Below are 17953 nucleotides of genomic sequence, written 5' to 3' on the forward strand. Positions count from 1 at the left end.
TAGGGACTGGTAGGTGGCCACTAGGGACTGGTGGGTGACCACTGATGTACGGACTGGTGGGTGGCCACTGGTGTAGGGACTGATGGGTGGCCATTGGTGTAGGGACTGATGGGTGGCCACTAGGGACTGGTGGGTGGCCACTAGGGACTGGTGGGTGGCCACTAGGGACTGGTGGGTGGCCACTGGTGTAGGGACTGATGGGTGGCCACTAGGGACTGATGGGTGGCCACTAGGGACTGGTGGGTGGCCACTGGTGTAGGGACTGGTGGGTGGCCATTGGTGTAGGGACTGGTGGGTGGCCACTGGTGTAGGGACTGGTGGGTGGCTACTGGTGTAGGGACTGGTGGGTGGCCACTAGGGACTGATGGGTGGTCACTAGGGACTGATGGGTGGCCACTAGGGACTGATGGGTGGCCACTAGGGACTGATGGGTGGCCACTAGGGACTGGTGGGTGGCCACTAGGGACTGGTGGGTGGCCACTAGGGACTGGTGGGTGGCCACTGGTGTAGGGACTGATGGGTGGCCACTAGGGACTGATGGGTGGCCACTAGGGACTGGTGGGTGGCCACTGGTGTAGGGACTGGTGGGTGGCCATTGGTGTAGGGACTGGTGGGTGGCCACTGGTGTAGGGACTGGTGTAGGGACTGGTGGGTGGCCACTAGGGACTGATGGGTGGTCACTAGGGACTGATGGGTGGCCACTAGGGACTGATGGGTGGCCACTAGGGACTGATGGGTGGCCACTGGTGTAGGGACTGATGGTGGCCACTGGTGTAGGGAGTGATGGGTGGCCACTGGTGTAGGGACTGGGGTGGCCACTGGCTGTCCAACTATGTGACGGGCTGTCAAACTGACGCAGACTTAACACCCTGACCCCTTCTCTCCCCTGGGTGTGAGTACCATCGATTGACCGCTCACCTCAAGGCAAACCCACGGGGTTAGCGCGTGCAGTGATCTCCCTGTGACGTCAGACTCAGATTTAATTAGAACAATCATAGTCGGAAACAATTAGGTGTTAATTAGTACACAAGTTTCAACTGAAATATTTTAGAGAAAATTTTAAGATAAGGTCACTTGTCTTTTAACTGCCGACTAGTAGGCAGTGGCAGGCAGTAGGTTTTAACTGTAGACTTGCAGGCAGTGGCAGGCAGTAGGTTTCCTTAACCCTCTTGTAGCAGCCTTTGATCACGTGGTGCGGGTAATGTGATCAAGTCATGACGTCAGCGCCTCCCCTTTTAGGTCTGATCGTTTCACTTTACACGCCTCACTTTGTCGGTCTCACTTTGTCGGTCTCACTTTGTTGGCTTCACTTGGTGGTGACAACTCACGTTACTCATCTGTGTGTGTGTGTGTGCGTGTGTTTGTGTGTGTGCGTGTGTGAGCAGTAACTGATACGGTAGCAGCTGAAGTCAGAGACGGTTTCTATAGCAACGTCAATGAAATTAATTAAGATAGTAATTGGAGCGCTTTGACGTTGTGAAAATCTCATTGGTTGTGACGTGACAGATTGTGCTGTGACAGATTGTGTTGTGACGTGACAGATTGTGCTGTGACGTGACGTGGTGAGATGATTGTGTCATTGCAGACCTGACACCAACACGGTGTCAAAGAAGCGGTGTCGCTGTGATATTGTGTCACAGTGCCACTGATATAGCCACAACGGCACTATAACGTTGGCACTGACACAGCCACTGTCCCGTCACAACGGCACTGTCACTTTGTCGCCGACATTGTCACAATACCACTGTTAAAATGGCACTGTCACTGTTTCAACAAAAAATTTCTCTAATCTATTCTAACCCCATCTCATTAACCCCCCTGCCCCCCCCCCCCTTTATTTCAGGTCAAGGTAAAAGTAGAACATCCCGTAGGAGTACATCTTCTCGCCATTTCTTATCGGATGTGTAAGGATTTCTTTCTTTAATCAGCCATCTTCAAACGGAATTTCCACACAGATTGATACGATTCTTCACATTTGGATTAACCTTAGAATAAGGGATTAACCATGGATTATGTAATGATCAGAGAGATGTAATTGCCGAACGCCGGAGGATTACACCGGGAGGCGGGAATGTAATCACCGCCTGAGACGGACGCCATGGGGAACAAACTGTGCGCCCCACTTTTGAAGAAAAATTACCGGGGACACGAAGCCAACCCGTGGCACTCGAGGAAAGATTCACATCTGCTGAGGTGAGTACAAGATTCACATCTGCTGAGGTGAGTACAAGATTCACATCTGCTGAGGTGAGTACAAGATTCACATCTGCTGAGGTGAGTACAAGATTCACATCTGCTGAGGTGAGTACAAGATTCACATCTGCTGAGGTGAGTACAAGATTCACATCTGCTGAGGTGAGTAGAAGATTCACATCTGCTGAGGTGAGTACAAGATTCACATCTGCTGAGGTGAGTACAAGATTCACATCTGCTGAGGTGAGTACAAGATTCACATCTGCTGAGGTGAGTACAAGATTCACATCTGCTGAGGTGAGTACAAGATTCACATCTGCTGAGGTGAGTACAAGATTCACATCTGCTGAGGTGAGTACTAGATGTCTGTATGCATGTGTTTGTCTGTGGGTACTTTTAAGTCCAATATAGCTGTCTGGGTACTTCGCCATTAACAATTTGGCTGTGAGTCTAAATATCAGACGTGTAGCATTTAGTCTTTGAATGGTTGATGTGATGTGTAGCTAGCTGTGATGTGTAGCTGTGATGTGTAGCTGTGATGTGATGTGTGGCTGTGATGTGTAGCTGTGATGTGTAGCTGTGATGTGTAGCTGTGATGTGTAGTTGTGATATGTAGCTGTGATGTGTAGCTGTGATGTATAGCTGTGATGTGTAGCTGTGATGTGTAGCTGTGATTCTACACCTATGACTTGTAACAGTACACACCTCTGTAACTTTAAGTTCTCTATCTTGATGGCTCTGTATTGACTCCAGTCCGCCCTTTCAAAATGTCCTAATTCTAATATGAACGTCTTCAGGTTACCCCAATAGAAAGGCTAGGGTTAGGATTAGACTTGTGTTGATGCTTGTTCTTGGCGGGAAAAGTTTATTCAGCATTTTTTATCTTGTTTTGTGTCATGGGGCTAATGGCTCGGGGGGGGGGGGATATTGCTCGGAGGTAAGGTCTTAGACTCAGATGTAAGGGGTGGGGCATAATTAACTCGCTGAGACCCTGTGCCTGATACTTTCTGTGTGAGACTTACACTTGTTTAACATCGAGTTTCTGTGTGTGGTGGCACAATGTGCCGGTGGTGGCATATCGGGTTAAACCACATCAAACACCCGAGTAATACACCTACCCACGTGACCGTGCACCAACCAACTAAATCACTCACCAAAAAACGTCACCCTGGCCCAGGTGACCTCGCCGGTCAGCTGGCTACATCACGTGGTGCGCCATCGACGATGCGCACATCCACCCTAATGTGATGGAAAGAAGATTAAGCCGCTGAAAAGAAAGACAACTCCGGAGCAAAAAAAACCTGACGTGATTATGGAACGTTAAATCATATGCTGGCACAGTTCTCGGCGGGCACAAACAAAGGGTTGCCGCCCCTAGAGCGGCGCAGGAAGGGGGGGGAGTCGGTGCAAGATGCAGATGAGGACACACAAAGATCTAAGGGGATCGATAGGGACATACAACATGAAGGGGTTTATGGGACTGGGGCTGTAGGTGTAAGTAGGTGGCCGGAAGTGCTGTTGTAGGTGTAAGTAGGTGGCCGGAAGTGCTGTTGTAGGTGTAAGTAGGTGACCGGAAGTGCTGTTGTAGGTGTAAGTAGGTGGCCGGAAGTGCTGTTGTAGGTGTAAGTAGGTGGCCGGAAGTGCTGTTGTGGGTGTAAGTAGGTGGCCGGAAGTGCTGTTGTGGGTGTCAGTAGGTGGCCGGAAGTGCTGTTGTAGGTGTAAGTAGGTGGCCGGAAGTGCTGTTGTGGGTGTAAGTAGGTGGCCGGAAGTGCTGTTGTGGGTGTCAGTAGGTGGCCGGAAGTGCTGTTGTAGGTGTAAGTAGGTGGCCGGAAGTGCTGTTGTAGGTGTAAGTAGGTGGCCGGAAGTGCTGTTGTGAAAGTTTGACTTTAGCAGGATGTCATTACTATCATTTAGTGCCAATATGACATTTGAAGAATGACACTTGACTTAATGCTACAATATTTGAAGGATGTCATTATTCGACTAGTGACATTTGACAGATGTCATTTGTTGGCTTTATTACCATTTCGGAATTCAAAGATTCTTGTCATCTGTCTCTATTGACATTTGGCGGTTGTCATTAAATAGTTGCATCTGACATTGATTCTATGATGTCCTTACATAGAGGCTACTGACGTTGAAAGATGCTATGCTGGGTTTTAGTGCCGACGTAGCAATACAATCAACCGTCCCGGACTAGCAGACGACATCCACGTTTCTCCCTCCACACTGTGGCACGTCTGAGTGCCGAGAATTATGGGTAAAGCAGATTCATATGGGATCGTGCGCCACCGGAAGCCCGTATAATGATAGCATATGCATCTTTTAGTCTGCTGTTCCAGACTTATTTATGACTTCCGGCCGGGGAGAGAAATCTGGCTATGCTGTATAATTCCAGCCGGTGTACCCAGGAGTTCATTCCCCTGCATTGATCGGCCAAACAGGAAGGACAGTTTGACCCCGGCGATGAATTCAGATTTTCAAACGTTTAACAAACTACCAGATCGATGGATCGATTGCGCCTCGGGTGCTGATCGTGGCCGGTAATGGATAAATCAAAGATGGCCGCGAGCTGTGAGTCTAAGAAAATCAAAGCTCGTGCGTTTGTCAGGTTTAAAATAGCGCGCGGTGAGTGCATCACGTGACGATCAACTAACACCTTGAGCTGGGGTGAGTACTCATGAATCTTCACCGCTCCGACCTAAATCACTCAATGGTCGAATTAATCCAAGGTAAGGGGCGGGGGAGGCGGCTTATAGTCAGCGTAAAACAAAAGATACTAGCAGCTTAAAGAGGAGGGTAACTTAAGGTGTGAACGTCGGGTTTTCCCTGTGAACGTCGGGTTTTCCCTTTGAACGTCGGGTTTTTCCTTTATTATAATACAACAAAACAAAAATAAAATGATTACGTAAAAATGTGTAGCATATATGGTGAAAACATACAGGTAAATATCGAAGACCTCTAGGCTCGAGATAATACTAGTCTATATCTGGGAGAGTTTTCTAACGTGAGGATTTTTTTTTTTTGTGGTGGGCATATCGTACTGGGATGTCTGTGGTGTGATGTCTATTAACCCCTAGCTCGCCGATCTGTGATGTCTGGTATTAACCCTTAGCTCGCCACAAATTGAAAACATCCCAGATCTAGATTACATCTCCAGCCCGCCCCGACGTCTGCTACAACCGGAAGTGTTAACACGGTCACGAGGTGTCGATAATCCCATCAGTAATCCGTGACGTCAGCCTGGTCAATTGACTGGTCAAATTGGCTGGTGGGAAATTTTCAAGGCATCAGACATGCTCCGTGGTGGGTAGAGGGATTTCCTGGTGCACCTGTCTTTATGTAGTGCACTAAGATCGTGTCACCTGTCTGTATGTAGATCTAGTGCACTAAGATCGTGGCACCTGTCTGTATGTAGGCCTAGTGCACTAAGATCGTGGCACCTGTCTTTATGTAGGCCTAGTGCACTAAGATCGTGTCACCTGTCTGTATGTAGGCCTAGTGCACTAAGATCGTGTCACCTGTCTGTATGTAGGCCTAGTGCACTAAGATCGTGTCACCTGTCTGTATGTAGGCCTAGTGCACTAAGATCGTGTCACCTGTCTGTATGTAGGCCTAGTGCACTAAGATCGTGTCACCTGTCTGTATGTAGGCCTAGTGCACTAAGATCGTGTCACCTGTCTGTATGTAGGCCTAGTGCACTAAGATCGTGTCACCTGTCTGTATGTAGGCCTAGTGCACTAAGATCATGTCAGCTTGTTGAACCAATGCATCAGGATCATGCAGGCGTGTATTACCATTTTCCCAACTGACCCAAACTGACCGTCTCTATCCGGCCTACCCTCTGCTGCCCACTCCCATGTGTGACCGGGAGCTGATGAGGGCCGCGGATCATGCCTGAGGACAGTCTTCAAATGATCGGCTTACCGGTAGCTGTGTGCTCACTAACATTGATTAGCTGGCTAGTTGAACCTGATTGGTTCGTTACTCGGGATCTGGTTGGTCAGCGCATCGTAGACTGACCAACGTCTCATCGGCGGACCATTATGTCATAGACTGACCATTATGTTATAGACTGACTATTATGTTATAGACTGACCATTACGTTATAGATTGACCATTCTGTCATAGACTGGCCAATGTCTCATCGGCGGACAATCATGTCATAGACTGGACATCATGTCATTGACTGACCAGCCTGTCATAGACTGACCAACATATCATAGACTGACCAGCCTGTCATAGACTGACCAACATATCATACACTGACCAGCCTGTCATAGACTGACCAACATATCATAGACTAACCAGCCTGTCATAGACTGACCAGCCTGTCATAGACTGACCAGCCTGTCATAGAGTGACCAACATGTCATAGACTGACCAGCCTGTCACAGACTGGCCATCATGTCATAGACTGACCAACCTGTTATAGACTGACCAACCTGTCATAGACTGGCCATCCTGTCATATACTGACCGAATGACCAGCTAGGGCAGCTTCACCAGACGATTAAGCCCTTGGGGGCGGACTCTGGCAATACCACAAGTCCTATTGAATCTCTTGGTATCGCTCCTATATTAACAAGCGACATCGTTATAACTACGACTATAGAGAGGTAGAGTATCGATGTCGTCCATCGAACCAAGATTACATAGCTAAGATAGAGCTAAGCTAGAGACGCTACGTCTTCATCACATGAGTCACGTGCTTAAGATAAAATACAAAGATCCAGGAAAACCGCTGGGTCGTCTAAAATCACTAAGCGATCATGAAAATCTAGCGACCTTGAACTTGTGAGTTGCAGCAGACATTAGAATAAACACTAATCAGATGTATTCGGTATTTAAAAGAATCGATACCTGCTAAGGTATTCGAAACATACTCGACGCTATCAGATTTAGCCCGGGGGTCGGATATTTCCATTCACTCCGGGAAAATCCGTTTTTTTTTCTATTGTAAATTTGTTTCCGTAACGTGATCAGTGGGAGGCGAAAATTGGGGGGGGGGGGGGGGGGGGGGGAAATGAGTCAGTTGTGTGTGTTGAGGGGGGGGGGGGGGGTTGGTGTGTGAAGGGAGCTTGGTATGTATTGGGGGGGAGGAGTTAGGTGTGTGTGGGGGGAGTTTGGTGTGTGTTGAGAACGCTTGTCTTAAGCTGCTGTTTGTTACCTAGAACCAACTTAAGCACCGAGGCTTCCAGCTTGGCGTGAACCTTCTATAGTTAGACTCGGTGTATGGCTATCCACCAATTCGAATACCTGCTTGTTGTGAGCCGCCAGTCGTTTCTTGTGAGCCGCCAGTCGTTTCTGTGAGCCGCTTCTGTGAGTCGTCAGCCGCTACTTATAAACTGTTGTTTTTCGCTAGCTGTGAGCCAATAGCTTTGAGCCGTACCTTGCGGGTTGTGCAATGTTTAAAACGCTTAAAACAAACGTGACAAGAAAAAAGTTTACAAATGATGAAATCTCATCAATAAAGCACCGGGAACCTGAGATCAGCTGACTAATGAGATGGTGAAACAGCAGAGCTAATGATGCTGTGTTGTCGTGGATCTGTTCATGGCTTGACATTTTAGCTGGGACTGTAGCAACGGTTTTTGTTACTGACGGTCGTTATGTTTTACTGTTTCGTTTTTTCATTGCGTGATTCAAACATGTGCACAACGTCATCAATAGGCCACTTAGACCACCCCCACCCCACATAGCACTGACCACCTTCCTTAGGACAGCACTGACCACCTCCCCTAAGATAGCACTGACCCCTCCCGACCCACACAGCACTGACCCCATTCACCCCACATAACACTGACCCCTCCCACCCCCCCCCCCCACAGCACTGACCCCTCCCCTAAGATAGCACTGACCACCTCCCCTAAGACAGCACTGACCACCTCCCCTAAGACAGCACTGACCACCTCCCCTAAGACAGCACTGACCACAACCCCTAAGATAGCACTGACCACCTCCCCTAAGACAGCACTGACCACCACCCCTAAGATAGCACTGACCACCTCCCCTAAGACAGCACTGACCACCTCCCCTAAGATAGCACTGACCACCTCCCCTAAGATAGCACTGACCCCTCCCACCCCACATAGCACTGACCACCTCCCCTAAGATAGCACTGACCACCTCCCCTAAGATAGCACTGACCACCTCCCCTAAGATAGCACTGACCCCTCCCACCCCACATAACACTGACCACCTCCCCTAAGACAGCACTGATCACCTCCCCTAAGATAGCACTGACCACCTCCCCTAAGATAGCACTGACCCCTCCCACCCCACATAGCACTGACCACCTCCCCTAAGATAGCACTGACCACCTCCCCTAAGACAGCACTGACCACCTCCCCTAAGATAGCACTGACCACCTCCCCTAAGACAGCACTGACCCCTCCCACCCCACATAGCACTGACCACCTCCCCTAAGACAGCACTGACCACCTCCCCTAAGATAGCACTGACCACCTCCCCTAAGATAGCACTGACCCCTCCCACCCCACATAGCACTGACCACCTCCCCTAAGACAGCACTGACCACTTCCCCTAAGACAGCACTGACCACCTCCCCTAAGATAGCACTGACCACCTCCCCCTAAGATAGCACTGACCACCTCCCACCCCACATAGCACTGACCACCTCCCCTAAGACAGCACTGACCACCTCCCCTAAGACAGCACTGACCACCTCCCCTAAGATTGCACTGACCACCTCCCCCTAAGATAGCACTGACCCCTTCCACCCCACATAGCACTGACCACCTCCCCTAAGACAGCACTGACCACCTCCCCTAAGATAGCACTGACCACCTCCCGTATGCTCCAAGTCTCTAGTCCAACACACGCCTGCAAGATCCTGATGGCATCTTTGTTTTACTGAAAATCGATTTCACCTAGACGGCTGGTGTTGTCTCAGTCTGTAAGGCTCTGTGTGTGGCATTGTGGGCGGGTCTGTATGTGGCATTGTGGGCGGGTCTGTGTGTGGCATTGTGGGCGGGTCTGTGTGTGGCATTGTGGGCGGGTCTGTGTGTGGCATTGTGGGCGGGTCTGTGTGTGGCATTGTGGGCGGGTCTGTGTGTGGCATTGTGGGCGGCTCTGTGTGTGGCATTGTGGGCGGGTCTGTATGTGGCATTGTGGGCGGGTCTGTATGTGACATTGTGGGCGGGTCTGTGTGTGGCATTGTGGGCGGGTCTGTGTGTGGCATTGTGGGCGTGTCTCTATACCTTGTGGGCGTGTCTCTGTACCTTGTGGGCGGGTCTATATGCTGCATTGTTGACGGGTCTATGTACCATGCATGTGGTTCTTGTTAGAAGTTAAACTAACAGCGGCACTAACACCACGATAGGATTGTTTCGCCTTTCCAGTGATCACCTAAAACTGTCTTTAAATAACCTAGAGTATACCTGGAGCAAGAAATTACAAATTTAAATTTTTTTTACCCCGATTGTGTGTGTGTGTGTGTTTTTGTGTGTGTGTGTGTGTGTGTAACTGTGCAGGTGGAGGAATCCGACAACGATGCACAAAGCCACGCGATCATAGAACCCACGGATACCTTTAGCGGGATTATCCCATTCAATTTTCGACTTTCGCCTATTGATTTCTGGCATCTCGCCATTGTTACAGCCCCCCCCCCCCCCTTTTCCTGTCTCTGGGCCGTAAGTAGCGTCAAGTGCTAAAAGCCTTTGTCTAGAGTTGCATTAGCTACAGTTTATGTCTTCAAGCCAGTCATGCGGTCGTCTGCAAGTCTGGTCTGTTGTCTTCCGATTTTGTTACAGCTTCCCGCGGGATTCTACTTTAAGAGCTCCTCGGTTAACCTTGACCTTCATGCGATCTCGTCTGCTAACCTTGACCTCATGCAATCTTGTCTACTAACCTTGACCTCATGCAATCTTGTCTGCTAACCTTGACCTCATGCGATCTTGTCTGCTAACCTTGACCTCATGCAATCTTGTCTGCTAACCTTGACATCACTCGTTTCTCGACTGCTAACCTTGACCTCTTGCGATTTCGTCTGATAACCTTGACCTCACGCGGTTTTGTCTGCTAACCTTGCCCTCGTAAGTTCTTGTCTGCCGACCTTGACCTAACGTGTTTCTCGTCTGCTCCAGGTTGTGGGCGGATGTGTTCCGCGTCCATGGCGACGGCGAGTACATGCGCTGGGAGCGCGTGTCTGATGACGTAGTTCCTGTAAATATCTCGTGCATTGAGGACACGCCCACCACGGTCTTTCACATCACAGCGTACAACCGGCAGGTGGAGAAGATTTTCGATGTGAACATCAACCAGCCAGGTAAGGGTTGCATCTTGTTGTTGTATCAGGGCAGTAGAGTTGACCTCACTCGTTGAATACATTATAGCTGACCTCAATTGATGAATACATTAGATTTGATCATGCCTTGTGTTTAAATATTTTTTTACCTTGCTTGATGACCACATTATATTTGACACCACATGCAGCAAACCATAAAGTTGAACATACTCCAGAGTAGTACATACACCATACACATATTCACCGCAAATCCACCATGTTAATATATCTCCAACGAGAAACTGGTCAGTCTCTAAGCCGAAAGTTTAACATTGTAAGACATGTATGTAACGAATTATTTCATTGGGGGAGACGCGTGTGTCGAGTCTTTTCATTGGTAGCCATTTACCAGCGAGGCTTAGTGTCACTTCAAGAAGTTTCAAATTTCCTCGCGGGTAAAAGCAAAATGTTGTGTAAATAGCCGTTGAGTCGATGATTAGCTTTCTAGTTGTACACGTTTGGAAGACATTCCGGAAGTGACGTCATGTCTGCCAGTGGCAGCGAGGAATGCCAGCATGGGTGGGGGGTGGGGGTTGGGAGGGAGGGGGTGGAAGTGGACACGACCAAACTTCCAGTGTACCAGCAGACTGTTAGGATATCACGTTGTACATGTGATCTTAAAACATGGAGAATTAGTTGTATTAGTTGTCTTAACAAAACAGGCGACTGTGTGGACGAGACAGGCGACTGTGTGGACGAGACAGGTGACTGTGTGGACGAGATAGGCAACTGTGTGGACGAGACAGGCGACTGTGTGGACGAGACAGGCGACTGTGTGGACGAGACAGGCGACTGTGTGGACGAGACAGGCGACTGTGTGGACGAGACAGGTGACTGTGTCTGTGGACGAGACAGGTGACTGTGTGGACGAGATAGGCGACTGTGTGGACGAGACAGGCGACTGTGTGGACGAGACAGGTGACTGTGTGGACGAGACAGGCGACTGTGTGGACGAGACAGGCGACTGTGTGGACGAGACAGGTGACTGTGTGGACGAGGCAGGTGACTGTGTCTGTGGACGAGACAGGTGACTGTGTCTGTGGACGAGACAGGCGACTGTGTCTGTGGACGAGACAGGTGACTGTGTGGACGAGACAGGCGACTGTGTGGACGAGACAGGTGACTGTGTGGACGAGACAGGCGACTGTGTGGACGAGACAGGCGACTGTGTAGACGAGACAGGCGACTGTGTGGACGAGACAGGTGACTGTGTCTGTGGACGAGACAGGTGACTGTGTCTGTGGACGAGACAGGCGACTGTGTGGACGAGACAGGCGACTGTGTGGACGAGACAGGCGACTGTGTCTGTGGACGAGACAGGTGACTGTGTGGACGAGACAGGCGACTGTGTGGACGAGACAGGCGACTGTGTGGACGAGACAGGCGTCTGTGTGGACGAGACAGGCGACTGTGTGTGTGGACGAGACAGGTGACTGTGTCTGTGGACGAGACAGGCGACTGTGTGGACGAGACAGGCGACTGTGTGGACGAGACAGGCGACTGTGTGGACGAGACAGGGGACTGTGTCTGTGGACGAGACAGGTGACTGTGTGGACGAGACAGGGGACTGTGTGGACGAGACAGGCGACTGTGTGGACGAGACAGGCGACTGTGTGGACGAGACAGGGGACTGTGTGGACGAGACAGGCGACTGTGTGGACGAGACAGGCGACTGTGTGGACGAGACAGGTGACTGTGTGGACGAGACAGGCGGCTGTATGGACGAGACAGGCGACTGTGTGTGTGGACGAGACAGGCGACTGTGTGTGTGGACGAGACAGGCGACTGTGTGTGTGGACGAGACAGGCGACTGTGTGTGTGGACGAGACAGGCGACTGTGTGGACGAGACAGGCGACTGTGTGGACGAGACAGGTGACTGTGTCTGTGGACGAGACAGGCGACTGTGTCTGTTGACGAGACAGGCGACTGTGTGGACGAGACAGGCGACTGTGTGGACGAGACAGGCGACTGTGTGGACGAGACAGGCGACTGTGTGGACGAGACAGGCGACTGTGTGGACGAGACAGGTGACTGTGTCTGTGGACGAGACAGGCGACTGTGTCTGTGGACGAGACAGGTGACTGTGTGGACGAGACAGGCGACTGTGTGGACGAGACAGGCGACTGTGTAGACGAGACAGGCGACTGTGTGGACGAGACAGGTGACTGTGTCTGTGGACGAGACAGGTGACTGTGTCTGTGGACGAGACAGGCGACTGTGTGGACGAGACAGGCGACTGTGTGGACGAGACAGGCGACTGTGTCTGTGGACGAGACAGGTGACTGTGTGTGTGGACGAGACAGGCGACTGTGTGGACGAGACAGGTGACTGTGTGGACGAGACAGGTGACTGTGTGGACGAGACAGGCGACTGTGTGGACGAGACAGGTGACTGTGTAGACGAGACAGGCGACTGTGTCGACGAGACAGGCGACTGTGTGGACGAGACAGGCGACTGTGTGGACGAGACAGGTGACTGTGTCTGTGGACGAGACAGGCGACTGTGTGGACGAGACAGGCGACTGTGTGGACGAGACAGGTGACTGTGTGGACGAGACAGTGGACTGTGTGGACGAGACAGGTGACTGTGTGGACGAGACAGGTGACTGTGTGGACGAGACAGGGGACTGTGTGGACGAGACAGGGGACTGTGTGTGTGGACGAGACAGGCGACTGTGTGTACGAGACAGGCGACTGTGTGGACGAGACAGGTGACTGTGTGGACGAGACAGGGGACTGTCTGTGGACGAGACAGGCGACTGTGTCTGTGGACGAGACAGGCGACTGTGTGGACGAGACAGGCGACTGTGTGTGTGGACGAGACAGGCGACTGTGTGGACGAGACAGGTGACTGTCTGTGGACGAGGCAGGTGACTGTGTCTGTGGACGAGACAGGCGACTGTGTGGACGAGACAGGCGACTGTGTGGACGAGACAGGCGACTGTGTGGACGAGACAGGCGACTGTGTGGACGAGACAGGTGACTGTGTCTGTGGACGAGACAGGCGACTGTGTGGACGAGACAGGCGACTGTGTGGACGAGACAGTGGACTGTGTGGACGAGACAGGTGACTGTGTCTGTGGACGAGACAGGTGACTGTGTCTGTGGACGAGACAGGCGACTGTGTGGACGAGACAGGCGACTGTGTCTGTGGACGAGACAGGTGACTGTGTCTGTGGACGAGACAGGCGACTGTGTGGACGAGACAGGTGACTGTGTCTGTGGACGAGACAGGTGACTGTGTCTGTGGACGAGACAGGCGACTGTGTCTGTGGACGAGACAGGCGACTGTGTGGACGAGACAGGTGACTGTGTCTATGGACGAGACAGGCGACTGTGTGGACGAGACAGGCGACTGTGTGGACGAGACAGGGGACTGTGTCTGTGGACGAGACAGGTGACTGTGTCTGTGGACGAGACAGGCGACTGTGTGGACGAGACAGGCGACTGTGTCTGTGGACGAGACAGGCGACTGTGTGGACGAGACAGGTGACTGTGTCTATGGACGAGACAGGCGACTGTGTGGACGAGACAGGCGACTGTGTGGACGAGACAGGGGACTGTGTCTGTGGACGAGACAGGTGACTGTGTCTGTGGACGAGACAGGCGACTGTGTGGACGAGACAGGTGACTGTGTGGACGAGACAGTGGACTGTGTGGACGAGACAGGTGACTGTGTGGACGAGACAGGTGACTGTGTGGACGAGACAGGGGACTGTGTGTGTGGACGAGACAGGCGACTGTGTACGAGACAGGCGACTGTGTGGACGAGACAGGCGACTGTGTGGACGAGACAGGGGACTGTGTCTGTGGACGAGACAGGTGACTGTGTCTGTGGACGAGACAGGCGACTGTGTGTGTGGACAAGACAGGCGACTGTGTCTGTGGACGAGACAGGCGACTGTGTGGACGAGACAGGCGACTGTGTGTGTGGACGAGACAGGCGACTGTGTGGACGAGACAGGCGACTGTGTGGACGAGACAGGCGACTGTGTCTGTGGACGAGACAGGCGACTGTGTGGACGAGACAGGCGACTGTATGGACGAGACAGGTGACTGTGTCTGTGGACGAGACAGGCGACTGTGTGGACGAGACAGGCGACTGTGTGGACGAGACAGGCGACTGTGTGGACGAGACAGGCGACTGTGTGTACGAGACAGGCGACTGTGTCTGTGGACGAGACAGGCGACTGTGTGGACGAGACAGGCGACTGTGTGGACGAGACAGGCGACTGTGTGTGTGGACGAGACAGGCGACTGTGTGTGTGGACGAGACAGGCGACTGTGTGGACGAGACAGGCGACTGTGTCTGTGGACGAGACAGGCGACTGTGTCTGTGGACGAGACAGGCGACTGTGTGGACGAGACAAGGGACTGTGTGGACGAGACAGGTGACTGTGTCTGTGGACGAGACAGGCGACTGTGTGTGTGGACGAGACAGGCGACTGTGTGTGTGGACGAGACAGGCGACTGTGTGTGTGGACGAGACAGGCGACTGTGTCTGTGGACGAGACAGGTGACTGTGTCTGTGGACGAGACAGGCGACTGTGTCTGTGGACGAGACAGGCGACTGTGTGGACGAGACAGGGGACTGTGTGGACGAGACAGGCGACTGTGTCTGTGGACGAGACAGGCGACTGTGTGGACGAGACAGGCGACTGTGTCTGTGGACGAGACAGGCGACTGTGTGGACGAGACAGGCGACTGTGTCTGTGGACGAGACAGGCGACTGTGTGGACGAGACAGGCGACTGTGTCTGTGGACGAGACAGGCGACTGTGTGGACGAGACAGGCGACTGTGTCTGTGGACGAGACAGGCGACTGTGTCTGTGGACGAGACAGGGGACTGTGTGGACGAGACAGGCGACTGTGTCTGTGGACGAGACAGGCGACTGTGTGGACGAGACAGGCGACTGTGTCTGTGGACGAGACAGGCGACTGTGTGGACGAGACAGGCGACTGTGTGGACGAGACAGGGGACTGTGTCTGTGGACGAGACAGGTGACTGTGTCTGTGGACGAGACAGGCGACTGTGTGGACGAGACAGGCGACTGTGTGGACGAGACAGGCGACTGTGTGGACGAGACAGGTGACTGTGTCTGTGGACGAGACAGGCGACTGTGTGGACGAGACAGGTGACTGTGTGGACGAGACAGGTGACTGTGTCTGTGGACGAGACAGGCGACTGTGTGGACGAGACAGGCGACTGTGTGGACGAGACAGGCGACTGTGTCTGTGGACGAGACAGGTGACTGTGTCTGTGGACGAGACAGGCGACTGTGTGGACGAGACAGGCGTCTGTGTGGACGAGACAGGCGACTGTGTGTGTGGACGAGACAGGCGACTGTGTGTGTGGACGAGACAGGCGACTGTGTGGACGAGACAGGCGACTGTGTGGACGAGACAGGGGACTGTGTCTGTGGACGAGACAGGTGACTGTGTGGACGAGACAGGGGACTGTGTGGACGAGACAGGCGACTGTGTGGACGAGACAGGCGACTGTGTGGACGAGACAGGTGACTGTGTGGACGAGACAGGCGGCTGTATGGACGAGACAGGCGACTGTGTGTGTGGACGAGACAGGCGACTGTGTGTGTGGACGAGACAGGCGACTGTGTGTGTGGACGAGACAGGCGACTGTGTGTGTGGACGAGACAGGCGACTGTGTGGACGAGACAGGCGACTGTGTGGACGAGACAGGCGACTGTGTATGTGGACGAGACAGGCGACTGTGTGTGTGGACGAGACAGGCGACTGTGTGTGTGGACGAGACAGGCGACTGTGTGAACGAGACAGGCGACTGTGTGTGTGGACGAGACAGGCGACTGTGTGGACGAGACAGGCGACTGTGTGGACGAGACAGGCGACTGTGTCTGTGGACGAGACAGGTGACTGTGTGGACGAGACAGGCGACTGTGTGTGTGGACGAGACAGGCGACTGTGTCTGTGGACGAGACAGGCGACTGTGTCTGTGGACGAGACAGGCGACTGTGTGGACGAGACAGGCAACTGTGTGGACGAGACAGGCGACTGTGTCTGTGGACGAGACAGGCGACTGTGTGGACGAGACAGGCAACTGTGTGGACGAGACAGGCTACTATGTCTACACACGCGAGCCCACGAATATTATTTGGATAAAAAATTGGATAAAAAATTTCTTTCCCATTTGGAACCTTCCGCACTCAAGCCACCTCTCCTCCCCCACCCCCATCGGAAATCAATTTAAATCCTCGCCAGACACACTTTACTGTAAACCTTTTCATGTTAGCCCCCACTTTAAAAACTTGTACCCCTATACAACACAAGGACTGGGCCAGCCACTGTGGTATGCTGGGGGGGGGGGGTGGATAGAATTCACGATCGAACTCAACAACTGCATCGAGTTTGAAATTTTTTTAACCTGTGTTTCACAGTGGCACGTAGTGTGGAGAACGTATAGGAGTGCTAAGTACTTGAACTTGTTCCACAACGGTTCTTTACTAAATCTTAACACCAACTTTAATTACACTAATTCGGTCGTGATAATAGTGATTGCTAGATATTACACGATTTCTTTTGTCTGTCCGTCCGCCTTTCTATCGGTCTGCCTGTCTGTCTGTCTGTCTGCCTGCCTGCCTGCCTGCCTGCCTGTCTGTCTGTCTGTCTGTCTGTCCGTCCGCCTTTCTATCGGTCTGCCTGTCTGTCTGTCTGTCTGTCTGTCTGTCTGTCTGTCTGTCTGTCTGTCTGTCTGTCTGTCTGTCTGTCTGTCTGTCTGTCTGTCTGTCTGCCTGCCTGCCTGCCTGCCTGTCTGTCTGTCTGTCTGTCTGTCTGTCTGTCTGTCTGTCTGTCTGTCTGTCTGTCTGTCTGTCTGTCTGATTGTCTGTCTGTCTGTCTGTCTGTCTGTCTGTCTGTCTGTCTGCCTGTCTGGAATTCATCATCTACCGATTTATTTTAACCTCAGATCACGTGATATGATGGCGGAATGTTTTTAATTACGTTATGACGTAATTATTTGCATTATTAATTTATTTTTAAACAATTGAAGAGAAGCTACATAACACATGTTTAAAATAATAATGTTTTTATATCAAGCTTTTATAAATATAGCCTACATAAAAAAAGTGAAATTATATCCACTTCATATATTGGTGAAGTGTGGGACATTGAGGAGAGGGGGTAAAGACTTCATCCCAATACTTTGATACTTTATGAAAAGCGTAGAGCCGACAATTCATCGCATTTCTACCTCAGTATGACTCCGTAAAAGAATCAATTGCAAGAAAAACTCAGTTTTACGGTACAATGTAGCTCCGGTGGATATCTTCACACACAAAAACCCGCAGTTTTACGGTACATTGTTGCCCCCTGGCGCCCCACCTCCCCGGCGCCCCATCTCCCCATCCGTTTCCTCCATCTGAAATCAACGCTCTCAGGCAAATATTTAGGAAAGAGCATTCAACTCATCAATTAGTCA

At 51.9% G+C, this 17953-nt stretch overlaps 1 protein-coding gene across 1 annotated transcript in view; it reads left to right on the forward strand.

Moving 5' to 3' along the window:
- The first annotated feature begins 1850 nt into the window (after positions 1-1850).
- The window catches only part of LOC131928594 (protein still life, isoform SIF type 1-like), a 110738-nt gene continuing 94635 nt past the window's right edge, over positions 1851-17953 (forward strand). The window contains 2 exon segments of the mRNA XM_059284667.1: positions 1851-2193; positions 10301-10482. Coding sequence (XP_059140650.1) covers positions 2099-2193; positions 10301-10482 — 277 coding nt within the window. The 5' untranslated portion in view covers positions 1851-2098.

The sequence above is a fragment of the Physella acuta genome, unplaced genomic scaffold (assembly GCF_028476545.2).
Source record: "Physella acuta isolate Inbredline_101_S28 unplaced genomic scaffold, ASM2847654v3 ptg001524l, whole genome shotgun sequence".
NCBI lineage: Eukaryota > Metazoa > Mollusca > Gastropoda > Physidae > Physella > Physella acuta.